The 13,457-nt window shown below is 42.3% G+C and overlaps 3 protein-coding genes across 4 annotated transcripts; 2 read left to right on the plus strand and 1 right to left on the minus strand.

Annotated features, from left to right (window-relative positions):
• Positions 1-371: 371 nt before the first annotated feature.
• Positions 372-3,605, minus strand: LOC104419068 (monothiol glutaredoxin-S7, chloroplastic). Its single transcript, XM_010030593.3, has 3 exons — positions 3,270-3,605; positions 1,948-2,217; positions 372-678 (listed from the first exon to the last, which is right to left on the minus strand). Exons 1-3 carry the CDS (start codon positions 3,487-3,489, stop codon positions 623-625), a joined length of 546 nt encoding a protein of 181 aa, XP_010028895.2. The 5' UTR covers positions 3,490-3,605; the 3' UTR covers positions 372-622.
• A 1,036-nt stretch (positions 3,606-4,641) lies between these two features.
• On the plus strand, positions 4,642-8,146 carry LOC104419069 (eukaryotic peptide chain release factor subunit 1-3). 2 transcript variants are annotated; one of them, XM_039301742.1, is made up of 2 exons: positions 4,642-4,802; positions 6,503-8,146. In XM_039301742.1, the coding sequence occupies exon 2, from the start codon at positions 6,540-6,542 to the stop codon at positions 7,848-7,850; it is 1,311 nt and encodes a 436-aa protein (XP_039157676.1). In that variant the 5' UTR covers positions 4,642-4,802; positions 6,503-6,539; the 3' UTR covers positions 7,851-8,146. The 2 variants fall into 2 exon arrangements, with proteins under 2 accessions (XP_039157676.1, XP_010028896.1); XM_010030594.2 differs by having other exon boundaries at positions 4,643-4,806; positions 6,508-8,146.
• A 2,658-nt stretch (positions 8,147-10,804) lies between these two features.
• LOC104419070 (WD repeat-containing protein LWD1) lies at positions 10,805-12,237 on the plus strand. Its single transcript, XM_010030595.3, has one exon. The coding sequence runs from the start codon at positions 10,970-10,972 to the stop codon at positions 12,026-12,028; it is 1,059 nt and encodes a 352-aa protein (XP_010028897.1). The 5' UTR covers positions 10,805-10,969; the 3' UTR covers positions 12,029-12,237.
• The last annotated feature ends 1,220 nt before the right edge of the window (positions 12,238-13,457 follow it).

Consider the following 13,457-nt stretch of genomic DNA (forward strand, 5'->3'; position numbering starts at 1 on the left):
ATGATACTTTTCTTATCCGTTTTAATTTGCGTATGAGATGCGTATGAGATGCGTATTAGCACTCCTAGAAGAAGAAGAGTCGACGGCTTGCATTGGCTAATTTGGATCTTATCGGTCGAAGAGGTGATTTGGCATCTTCATTTTCTTGACATCATGGAGAGATTGAATTCGAGGAAGTAAATTTTATTCTAAAGATAAACATTTGCGATGCGAGTTTCTCATGGGCTATCACACTTTCCAAGAAAGATGTCGATTGCCCACGCCTTCCAAAAGTTCTTGGATCCACTTGTCTTGATGATCCGGAACCAAGGGAAGATGCATATCAAGAATTCACCTCTCCATCCTCAACCCATGAATACAAGCATCCCAACTAGCAGTAACACACACTGACAATCATCGTCGTATGATGTGAAACAATGTCGCAGTTCCACAAGGAGCACTCTGCTTCTGCGCAATGGAACAGGGCGTGCAGTAGAAATTTTAGCTGTTATTACAAGTGAAGATATGCATCCAACAATGAGATGTTCTATACAAATATTATTGGCATCCAAGAGCAAATCCTTGGAACCTTCCACAATCCACCATGAATGCGCACATTGATCTTTCCGAGAGAGAGATTGCGTCAGGAGCACATCGCTTTCTCCAATAGTTCCTGCAGCTCCCCGCTTTTGTATGCCTCTGCCGCAAAAGTAATTTGTCAAGAGATAATGCAGGATAGAATTCGCAAGCATACTAACATGATCAAACCATCACAGTCAGCGGATACATCGCGACTTGCATAAATTTCGGTCAGCAACGATCTGATTCTTTTGCCCACCCAACCATCAGTGGGCAGACCATCAGTGGGCAGAGTAGAAAGCTGAATCCTCACTGACATTTGACCTATGCAATTTCTACGTGCTAGTTGACACACATCCGCACAAAAAGTCACCTCTCAGTTATAAAGAACAGCTGGTATTCCAGAATTAATACACATACGATTAGTATTAGAAGCTTCGTTCATAAACCCAGTTGATCAGAAATAAACAGATTCATTCCTCCGAAGTAACGAAAAATCTAGTCAAAGGGATACAAAGCCTTCATAAAACACCAGCCAGTTAGACCGTGTCTTTCCACTTAGCAGCCAAATTCATTAACTTCAGTTCATTGCTTGGCTTAACCATAGTTTCCTTAACTTGAAGTTATCCAGATTATAGTCTCATAACCATGAAAAGATCGTATGTTCAGACACCGAAGAGCTAACTAATCTTTCACGCAATCCTTTTTTCAGTACAGGAGCCTCCCATAGAGATATAGCAGCATTTGGTCATGGTCAGTGAGGATGATTTGTGTGAAGTTGCTTCCCACAGTATCCCCTTATAGCAGTTCCTTCAAGCATCAATGTGACAATCCTATTACACCAGAGCTTTGAAAGAAGTCCAACCCATATTTCTTTCTCTTTTCTTTGTCCTTCCTTCTATTGATTTCGTCTGTTTCTTTCTTTCTTTCCCTCTCTCTAGTCTCTGACTCATCTTTCATAACCAAACAACGACTAATGAAGGCTATACCACCATGTCCTTCATATGACAAATCAGAATCTAACTGAGATAACTGGAATTTGACATCAACATTTATTAAAAGTCCAACAATGAAACTATCTTCAGTTATGTTGTTCCTATAGTTTCTCTAGCTCATATTAGCCAGTGGTAACGTAGAAGCATTTACTGATAAATTAGGCGTAAAGCTGTATTATGTCATTTTCAACAATAGTGAACTGCAGTGAAATGGAAAGCAGCAATTGTACAATTTGTACCCATGAAAACATCTAGTGATGCAGAGTCCAGAGTATAACAATAAGGAGGTTGCAAAGATCTTACATGAAAGCAGTGAAAGAAGTGCACGAGTATGATAACAGCAAATAGTTTTAACAAATTTTAATTAAAATAGCTGAAAGTAGTCGAAACTTACCAACAGTGATGTCACACCCTCCAAAAAACTCTCCTTCGATATAAAGCTGAGGAAAGGTAGGCCAACTGGAGTACTCCTTCAGTCCTTGACGGAGCAGTTCATTTTCAAGAATATCTATAGTTTCAAAAGGTACATTGAAGGACTTCAGTATTTGCACAACAGTGTTGGAAAACCCACATTGAGGGAAATCCCTAGTTCCCTTCATGAATAGAACCACCTTGTGCGAATTAACCACCGTATCCAGTGTATTCTTGAGCTGTGGAGTTAATACTGCATACACAGGCAGGAGCAAAAGGAGACATATCACCCATTTGTTTTTTCTGAAAAATAGTATAGAGACAGAAGATACGGGATAAAAAAACACTTAACCACTCTGGCCTCCCACGGGAAATCGCGAAAAAGTTTTGAATCGACAGTTAGCTAGCCTAAAGACTTGGGATCTCCATAAATCATCACAACTCATGTGAATGCCATCTCATGATGATTTTTCAAATGGATAGAGCTCACTTAGTGGTCGGAGAACTTCTTTCATACTTCTTTCATTATCAGAAGATACTAAAGGATTGTAAATACAATTGACACAAAATCAGTGCAGCTTGCACCCTCCATTCAGTTATGAACCGTAAACACGATTGACACATGATTAGCGAAGCTGACATTCCTCTCAAAATAAAGCGCCACAGAAAGAAAGTTCGCTGTTGTAGTCACCACTATTCCCCCTTTGAACAACTTAATGCCAAGCCCTCAAATACGAGGGCAGCTTCCCTTCCAGACATCTAACCCAATGCCTAAGCCCTATTTCCAAGCACTACGATCACTCTTTTCCACTGCCATAAGTCACAACAATATGCCTGTACGTATCGAACAAATAGCATGAACTTCATTGGTGAACTGTGACCAAGCATTCTTCGATGGAAAAATCCAACAAACTACAACATCAGTTGTACGCCAATTCAACAATCTACCATCTATGGCCCATTCAGGCTTCGCAACCACCGACAGCAGCACGCTCTTGGCCAGAGCCACTTTTCCCTCTAAATTCTTTGCACTACTCTTTTGCCCATTCAGGAACAAATAGTATGTTGTGTACACGCAGCATTTCTAGAGAACGGCGCAAATCAATCATCGCTTAATCAAAACGAGAATGTCAGGAAACATCAGGAATCAGCATGGCTTTCAATACGTTGGCTCAGCTAAATTAGGAATTGACTTCGCAAACCAAAACCCCAATCCTGAAAATCCTCTAACGAACACACTCGAGTCGATGCGAAATTATTCAGTCATCGAGAAACGGAAACGGGGGAAACGACCGGGTCCCATACCAGAAGCGAAGCAGCGAAAGGTCCCGCTGGTTCTGGACCGGAGCCCAGGCACAGGGTTGCCCACGGCGGTCAACGCGCGCGGCCAGAGGGACGACGGAGCTCGGTAGCCGGCGAAACTATCGGCCGGCGACGACGCGGCCGTCCTCGGCGCGAACGACGGCGCTCTGGCGGCGGAGGAGAAGGCGGTTGGCGCGAGGGTGGCCGAAGAGAGAGAAGCCATCGCAGACCCGGCTTTCCGGAATCTTCCGAGCCGATGCGCTCCGCCACAAACTCAAGTCCTGTCGGGCAGTGAAGCGTGCTCTCGCGCGAAGCAAATTCCACGATGCCCGCAGCAAATTAAAAGGAATAAAATTGGCAAATACCTGCTCTTATTTTACATCGTTCGAAATTTATCTAGTAAGCAAAAAATAATTTTCGGGGCCCGGGCTATTTCCACAGCCTAACTTTGCTTGGGGAGCAGCTAAAATAGCAATCGGACAATATTACCCCTCATCGACTTGAACTAGCAGGCTAATTAAGTCTTCCACTTGAAAAAACAATTCATCATCAGATTACGGCCATATTCTTCTTAATGCACCGTTTTAATTATACCATGTGCGAGTGGCCGTATTATATCACATATAATCATGAAAATCTTATTTTTCTTTCAATCTAATATTTATCGCAAAACACTATTCTTTATCAAGTTATTGCTCCACGCTCATGTAACGAAGTAATTGATCAATTTGAAACTTTTTTATTCCCTTTTAATAAGTAGGCCATCTCGACACTACAAGTAAGCGAGTTTAAAACTATTAAAGTCAGGATTCATTTGACAATTCAATGGAACATTGAAAACCAAAAATTCAATAATTAATAAGATTAAACTTACTTATTGACAAACGATTGAATTAAGTTGAAGAAATCCAATTAATGTGGAAAGTACGAAAGAGATTACTCATTTCATTTAACAGAAAAATAATAGATGGAAATTACAATCTAGCCAAATATAACGGTAAAACCTATCAATAATGGTCATTTTTAATGTTTGGTGAGATCATACCAAGCTATCAATTCTCAATTTTCATCGAATAAGCTAAAATTTCGCATTTGAATAGTCCACTTTATTTTTAATTTTAAATTTTTTTCTCGACACCTTTCGAATGCGAATAAGAAAAGCGAGTTTCCATAATTTTCGGCAGTAACATCTCCACAAAAAAAAAAAAAAAACAAAGTATCACCAAAATGACAAAACTCAGAAACCAGAGCAGGAAAAATAGATACCGACAAATATATTTTTAGAGAGAGAGAGAGAGAGAGAAGCGGTAAGGAAAACGATGGGTACGGAGGCGTGTGGGCCCGGCGCATTATTAGCCCGACATAGAAGAAGGGAGGGAGGGAGGGAGGAAGGAAGGAAGACGGACGAAGACGACGACGAGAACCCACTAGGGCAAAAGAGAGCGCTTTCGGATATCGAGGAAGGTCGAGCTCCCGCGGCGGTACTGCAGCAAAACCCTAGCTCCTCCTCCCCCGCTCCGATCGCTCTCCTGTCTTGCAGGTATCCGTCGCGCGATTCTCCATCGTTGCATCTCCGTTTCGCTTATCTGAATCCGTCGATTCTCGCATTCGCACGCCATTTCTTCCGTGTGTTTTTTTTCGGTGTTTTTTTTTTTTTTTTTTTGGGGCTTATCCGGAACAGTGGCCTTTGACTGGATTTGTTGGTTCTCCGAGCTCGGTTTTGCTCGGATCTTGATTGAATGTTTCTTTCGCCGAATCGGCCGCGACGGCGCTTGACGACGTCGCCGTTTTCTTGTACAGTGTTGTCATCTCGTCGACGTCTTATAGCGGTCTTCTGCGTTTGGGTATTCAGTAGGAAGTTTGAGTTGACTTCGGAGTCAATCGCTTACTCTACGGGGGACTTCCGAGTCCGTGCTTGGTTATTACGTGATTCGATCCGGTTTTGGAGGCTAGGATTGTGTACAGATCTCTGGCGCCTCTCTGTTGCTGTACTGGGTAAATCCCAGCTTGAAATTGTTCTGCAAATTTGATGGACTGCTGACCTCTGATGGATAATTCGTAATTAAGTTGATCCGATTTTTTTATTAAGCTAAAAAATTTATTTGCTGAAACCTGCTCAATTACATGAGGAATGTACAAGAACATAAGAGGAGTCTAATCTAGACAAAGTACCCTGGAACAGACTGGTACATGTAGATCCTAATTGATTAAATGTGACCAGAACTGATTGGAGAGAATATTCAGATCCTTCAAAAGGTTGTTTGTTTCGTTCCTTCGAAATGCTAAAATGAATTGCTCCTTGACATGCATTACTTCTCTTCTGCAGGTTTTTTGGGGACCTGGCTGCGAATTAGGTTCTTGATATTATATTTTGTGATAGTGGGCATATTAGATGGAATACTATTGGCCATCTTCAATTTATGCAATCTTATGCACAGACTAGGCGTTAACTCTGCTTCATTATTGTTGGTGTCTTTCGTTGAGGAGATCTATAGTTCATGCGGTTGCGGGGTTTTCCAACTGCTGCTTATGCATGAGAAGTGTTGTGACTTAATGGGTGAAGAAATAACTACACATATTAGCCTGCCACTTATTTCCATGATACATCACTATAGACGTGGCTTTTTAGTGATGGTTCAAAATAAAAATAGTATTTGCATGCCCCTTTGTCTTCAAACTTTTTTTCTGGGGTGGCGGATTTGACTTTACATCCATATCACTTGCCATCATACAATTTGAACTAGTGGCCTATCTTCTGGGAAGGCCCTTCCTCAATGTCTAACATGGTAACTTTTGCATCTGCTTAGTAAACCTTGACTGCCAGTTTTCACTTGACCCCGTGAGAGGGCATACAATTGATAACTTGCTGCTATTTTATTTCAACTATTTTACCTGTCATTAAATTTCAATTGTTCTACCATTCTCAATCCATTTCAGGATTTAACTGCAGAAATTAAATAGGTATCCTTCTTATGATAATTGCAATGTTACAGAAAGTTTTTGGTGTTTCCACAGTGCCAAAACAAGTTATCTCTTCATATTTTATGACACACAAATTGTTCTTTTGGATAGATACATGTTACTCTTTGTGTTCTATATAACTTATTCAGAATACTGTTAATTTAGGGCTTTGATCATGATTTGTCCCCTTTTCATGGGATTTCTAAATGTTTTTCGCTTTCTATGATCAACAAGTTTCCTGAATTTGACACGTTTGTTGCTCTCTACTAATCTCGTGCAGTTGCTGTCGCATTGTATCTATCTTGACCAGCAATGGCAGACGGTGAGTCAGACAAGAATATTGAAATCTGGAAGATCAAGAAACTGATCAAGGCTTTAGAATCTGCCAGAGGCAATGGTACCAGCATGATATCTCTTATAATGCCTCCACGTGATCAAATATCCCGGGTAACTAAGATGTTAGGTGATGAATTTGGAACTGCTTCTAACATTAAGAGTAGAGTCAACAGGCAGTCAGTGTTAGGTGCCATTACTTCTGCCCAACAAAGGCTGAAGCTGTATAACAAAGTTCCTCCTAATGGTCTGGTGCTTTACACTGGAACAATCGTAACTGAAGACGGCAAGGAAAAGAAGGTAACGATTGACTTTGAGCCCTTTAAGCCTATAAATGCATCATTATACCTCTGTGACAACAAGTTCCACACTGAAGCTTTGAATGAACTCTTGGAGTCTGATGATAAGTTTGGGTTTATTGTCATGGATGGTAATGGAACTTTATTTGGAACATTAAGTGGGAACACTAGGGAGGTACTTCATAAGTTTACAGTGGACCTACCGAAAAAGCATGGAAGAGGAGGGCAGTCAGCTCTTCGTTTTGCTCGTCTTCGGATGGAGAAACGGCACAATTATGTAAGGAAGACAGCAGAACTTGCCACACAGTTTTTCATCAATCCTGCCACCAGTCAGCCGAACGTTGCTGGGCTAATACTGGCTGGTTCTGCTGATTTCAAGACAGAGCTTAGCCAGTCTGATATGTTTGATCCTCGTCTGCAAGCCAAGATTTTGAATGTGGTTGATGTTTCCTATGGTGGAGAAAACGGTTTCAATCAAGCCATAGAGCTTTCTGCAGAGATTCTATCAAATGTAAAGTTCATACAGGAAAAACGCTTGATTGGGAAATACTTTGAGGAGATTAGTCAGGACACCGGAAAATATGTCTTTGGTGTAGACGACACTTTGAAGGCGCTGGAGATGGGTGCTGTGGAAACCCTGATTGTCTGGGAGAACCTGGATATCAATAGGTATGTGCTCAAAAACAGCACGACCGGTGAAATCGTCATCAAGCACCTGAACAAGGACCAAGAGGCAGATCAGAGCAACTTCCGCGATGCAGCCACCTCAGCGGAGCTGGAAGTTCAGGAGAAGATGGCATTGCTCGAGTGGTTTGCCAATGAATACAAGAAATATGGTTGCACACTTGAGTTCGTCACCAACAAATCTCAGGAGGGATCACAATTTTGCAGAGGATTTGGTGGCATTGGCGGCATCCTTCGCTACCAGCTCGACATAAGATCCTTTGATGACTTATCTGACGATGGAGAGGTTTATGAGGACTCCGATTAAAGTGAAGGGCCAACTTTGCTGTGACGGGCTGCTATCTTATACTGTGATTGGCAATGGTAAGTTCAGGACTCTGGGAAGCTACTGATGACGTTACTGTGAATTCTCTGGCTAGCCCCTCACCACTTTGATTCAAGATTGCTCTGATCCTTGGCCTGCGCCCCTGATCTGCTTTCCTTTTGTCGTGTATTGCCTGCAACTTAAAACTCCCAAATGTGATTTTCTGGTGTGGACCCACAAACAGGACAGATGAATGGATTTTACTTGCGAAAAAGACCAAGCATTTTATTCCCTTATTACCATTAGTGCATTTCGATATACTTGAAAATAGTTGACGAACATAGGATGAGGCTGTGTCCATGTATTCAAGGACGTTTCACCATTTTCTCTTGCAGGGAGTTCTTTCGCCATCAACTTCAGCTGGTCCCCGTTGCTTGTTGGTCTTGGAGATGCATACCCGCATACGGGTTGATTCGATTAGCTCCATTCTCAAACCTTTTCGACTGTTATGTTCTCTCGATCGTGGTAGCATGTACAGCATATCCATCTCCTTTTCTCATTTCTCTTACAATTTAGAATTTACAGTCAGAATAATCCAGAGTCCCAATGTAAGTGTTGCATACAAGTAGATACACAGCTCCATTTGCTAGTGAGGCAAATCTGGACCTGAATACACCTCAAAAGGTCTACACAATTCGAATCCAAGCGTCATGCGGGGTGATTTCTTTGAGTGGAGAATAAACCCAAAAATAGTGAAGCAAGAACAAAATGCGAAGATCGATTATTGATATTTCGATTTAGCGCTATTAAGTAAATGCTCACGTTATTTTCACCTATTTTTGGCTTCTGACTTCTCAAATTATATTGAATTGACTACACTATGGGTGCGCATGGTAACACTTCTTGGCTGGAGAACGGTTTCCTTTCAGAAATAGTTCATTTCTATTTTTACTCCGGAGAGTCATTTCTGAGTAAAATAAGGTATTTGGTAATTATACAAAATTTATATTCTTAAAATAAAAAAAAGAATAGAAATGTGTTTAGTACGAAACAGTTTTTTTTTTATATTTATTTGCTTTTTATTCTTGTTCACGGATCGCCGCCACCGGCTGCTGACCGTCACCACGGATCGCCGTCGCACGGCCATCGGCGCCACCTCCTGCGATGGTGGGGCGGTCACGGCGTCGGTGGGTTGTGCGACGGCGGTTGGCGGTGACGGTTGGCGACTAGCAGTCATGTGGCAACGGCGGCGAGCGACAACGGGCGGTGGCGGCGAGCGGTTGGCGGCGGCAATGACGACAGAGGTGGCGGCCAGCCAGCAGCAGCGATGGTTGGGGGTGCGGCATTGATGGTCAACGGTGGTGGAAACGGGCGGCGATTGACGGTGGCTCCGAGCAATTGGAGGTGATCGCAACAAAAGAGAGGAACAAAAGAAAAAAAAAAGGCTTATTTCTAGAAATTGTTCCCGGTAACAAAAGTATTTTTTTATTTCTTGTTTCTCGCTCCAAATCTATTCCTAGGCTACTTTTCTATTTCGAGGGAATAGAAAAATAAGTTAACGTTATCAAACGGATTTACTTCTTTTTTGTTTCAAAAAAAAAACAGAAATATTCAAAATATTACCATGCAAACCCGGGTCTTACTTTTTGCTTGAGTTTTTTTTTTTTTTCAATTTTATTAGAGATGAAATTATCGTATCCCGACAAATAATAAATATTAAGGTTAAATATGAGGTATGCTCTCAATTTAAGACTAATGCTTACTCTTTTTTTTTCTTTGGTGGTTTTTGGCTTTTCATTCTCATTTGAAACAAAATTTGTTTACTTCTTCTCTAGAAAATATTTTATTTGGTAGATAGTTAATTAATTATTGTGTTTTTGATTAAAAAACTAATTATTTGTATATTTCTTTTTATACTGGGAAATATTAGTTAAAAAAATAACCTAAACACAGGTGAGAGGATTACCTTTCGAGTAAATTGTGTATAATGCCACAATGTTCAATTTTTGAATAAATTCTTGTAAATTTGTACTAAAAATCAAAGTCAAAAAATTCACAATCTAGAGAAATAAAGTAAACAATTTGCAAATAAAACTAATGTTTTTTACTACGATATATGATTAATACTTGCTTAGATTATAATAATGGAGAATGAATTTAAAAGAAGACAACCATAAACAAACGTTGAGATGTAACAGGTGCGGAAGAACTGGCTAGGGTGAAGGGATGTGAAAAAATCCAAAAAAAGAAAAGAAAAGAAAAGAAATAAGGTATTAAAAATGGGGCTGCAAGAGATAATATTGTCAATTCAATGTAATAGAAGATGTCAAGAGTCAATTAAAAGGTGGAAATAGCGCAAACCTAAATAAAAACTAAAATAAAATCTAAATTAATTGTAACAAGGATGTGAAGTGACTAAATTTCACAATTCTCGAATTGACTATTATTTACATGTCTCAACCTTAAATTTTATTTTATTTTCAATCTAGTTCAACTATGGAGAGAATGGGTTTTCGACTTCATGTTATTCAAGAAAAATTATCCAAAAAATGTTGAGTTTGTTGCACTTTATTTATTTAGTTCTAATTTTTTTAATTGTGTCAATTGAATATTAATCCTATTTTATGTTTTGTCAATTGAGTCTATTAAGTTAATTTTAGTCAAAAATTACTTATTTGGACAAATTCTTAAATATTTTTCAATTCTTTTTTATTTTTACTTTACTTTTCATTTCTTTTTTTTTTTTTCTTTCTCTTTTTCTTTTACCTTTTTTCTCTCCGCCGCCATCACTAGACCTTGATATATCACCCCCTTAAGCAAGAGCCGCCCCTATTAGCCCTAATCGATGTTAATTAGATCGCCACGTCAACAGTTATCCACGCCGGGGGGGACAGCTGGCGTTGACAATTCATTCACAACAATTACCTCTGTTTTCCATTTCCGGTCTTTTATTATTACATCCATGCCACTTATCCTTTGACATTTTGACCCTCCTCCTCATCCCGTTCTCTCTCCTCTCTCTCGGCGGCTCCACCTCAAAACCCTATCCCGAAACCTCCTCGCCGGGGAGAGCTCGAATCGAGCGCCGTCGAGTGCCGATCCGACCGGGAGGGACGAAGGAAATGGGGGCGAGCAGCGACCCGAACCCGGACGTCTCCGACGAGCACCAGAAGCGGTCGGAGATCTACACGTACGAGGCGCCGTGGCACATCTACGCCATGAACTGGAGCGTCCGCCGCGACAAGAAGTACCGGCTCGCCATCGCCAGCCTCCTCGACCACCCGGCCGCCGCCGCCGCCGTCCCCAACCGCGTCGAGATCGTCCAGCTCGACGACTCCACCGGCGAGATCCGGGCCGACCCGAACCTCTCCTTCGACCACCCTTACCCGGCCACCAAGGCGGCCTTCGTCCCGGACAAGGACTGCCAGCGCGCCGACCTGCTCGCCACCTCCAGCGACTTCCTCCGCATCTGGCGCATCGCCGACGACTCCTCCCGCGTCGACCTCCGCTCCTTCCTCAACGGCAACAAGAACAGCGAGTTCTGCCGCCCCCTCACCTCCTTCGACTGGAACGAGGCGGAGCCCAAGCGCATCGGCACCTCCAGCATCGACACCACCTGCACCATCTGGGACATCGAGCGCGAGACCGTCGACACCCAGCTCATCGCCCACGACAAGGAGGTCTACGACATCGCCTGGGGCGGCGTCAGCGTCTTCGCCTCCGTCTCCGCCGACGGCTCCGTCCGCGTCTTCGACCTCCGCGACAAGGAGCACTCCACCATCATCTACGAGAGCTCCGAGCCCGACACCCCGCTCGTGCGGCTCGGGTGGAACAAGCAGGACCCCCGCTACATGGCCACCATCATCATGGACAGCGCCAAGGTCGTGGTGCTCGACATCCGCTACCCTACCATGCCGGTCGTCGAGCTGCAGAGGCACCAGGCCAGCGTGAACGCCATCGCGTGGGCGCCGCACAGCTCCTGCCACATTTGCACGGCGGGGGACGACTCGCAGGCACTCATCTGGGACCTGTCATCAATGGCGCAGCCTGTGGAGGGCGGCCTGGACCCGATTCTGGCCTACACTGCAGGGGCGGAGATTGAGCAGCTGCAGTGGTCGTCCTCGCAGCCTGATTGGGTCGCGATCGCCTTCTCTTCGAAGCTTCAGATACTTAGGGTGTAATGATTAGTGAGTAACCCTTAACTGTTGTAGTGTAATTAATTTAATGGAAAAGTTCATTTGTGTGGTGGGCCTTGGAAAGTGACTTATTGGTGCCCTGTTCATTGGACTTGAGTGACTGGTGAAACTGATGTTGCTGATGGCTGTTGATGGTAAATGTGATTATTGGAGTTTCATATGTGTTGGCGCAGCGTAATGTGTCCGACCTTATATTTTTCGAGTTTTCATGGGCTGCCAAATTATGGGTTTCTCATTCCAATCAACATGTCAAAATGAAGAGTTCCTATTTTTTTGGTGATCCTATCCCATCCATTGGGACATCAATTTGAATAGGACTCTTGCATTTTGAGTTGATCTTAGTTTTAATTGCTGGTGATCTGGTGTGATCATCTTCTTCTGATGTAAAGGCTGCCTGTGAGAAGAAGTTTACCCTTTTCCAGATTCTTCTGGTCTCTCTTGGAAATTCTGACCTGGCATTGCATCTATGTATCATGATGATGAGCTGAGGTTCTTAGTCTAATGTTGCATACTACCATGTGTGTGTTTGACGCGTATAAAATGATGGAGCTTTATGAGATCATGATGAAGGGAACGTGTTGATGTTAGGTCATTGCTTTATGTGACTATATGGGGTTTTCTGTTATTTTTTTTTCTTTCCCATAGGTGTTAACTCCTCTTTTTGTTAGCAATAGCATCAGCTATGTAATAAAATGAATCCCCTTTCTTCTTTTCAAGACTCAACCGTTAACAATTCCACTTTGAAAATTGAGGTGACTGAGGAATTTTCATTAGCTGCTGTTTGAATTTGGTTTACCCTTATGTAAGCTGCCTTTGAAACATTTTTTTCCGTCTCATCTGCTAAGTGAAAATAAGAAGAACAAGGCAAATGTTTTTCGCTGAATGAGCAAGGAGGGAGATTACTTTCAATGCACTACTCATCCCATGCATAGATCCAAGAACATAATTCATCTGGAGCTCTAGGTTAGTTGCCATGGGCTAGAGACTGAGGTGGTATGGGGAGAGTTTTGTTGTGGGTAATCAGTAATATCTTTGCACAGTGATTTTGTTGGTATAAGACTAATGTAGTTAGAGCACACTCATTGCTTCTTTCATCCTACATTATTTTCACCTTATGATTCATTGATTTATGTTCTTATCTTGTATGCTGGACGTGTGTGGCTGTGATCAGCTGGATATACTGTCTCAGAAATAGTGTCCCTGAATTGAGATTCTTGGACATATTGAAACATGGCATGTTGATCATCAGTAATTGGGTCAGAATCTCATGAAGATCCTCAGTTCTGATTACACTTAATTAGGCTAGAGAGACTGAGGTGGCATGGGGAGAGTTTTGATGTGAGTAATTGGTAATATCTTTGCACAGTGATGCTGATAGAGCACACTCATTGCTTCTTTTATCTTGTATTGTTTT

Source organism: Eucalyptus grandis, chromosome 9 (assembly GCF_016545825.1).
Source record: "Eucalyptus grandis isolate ANBG69807.140 chromosome 9, ASM1654582v1, whole genome shotgun sequence".
Lineage (NCBI taxonomy): Eukaryota > Viridiplantae > Streptophyta > Magnoliopsida > Myrtales > Myrtaceae > Eucalyptus > Eucalyptus grandis.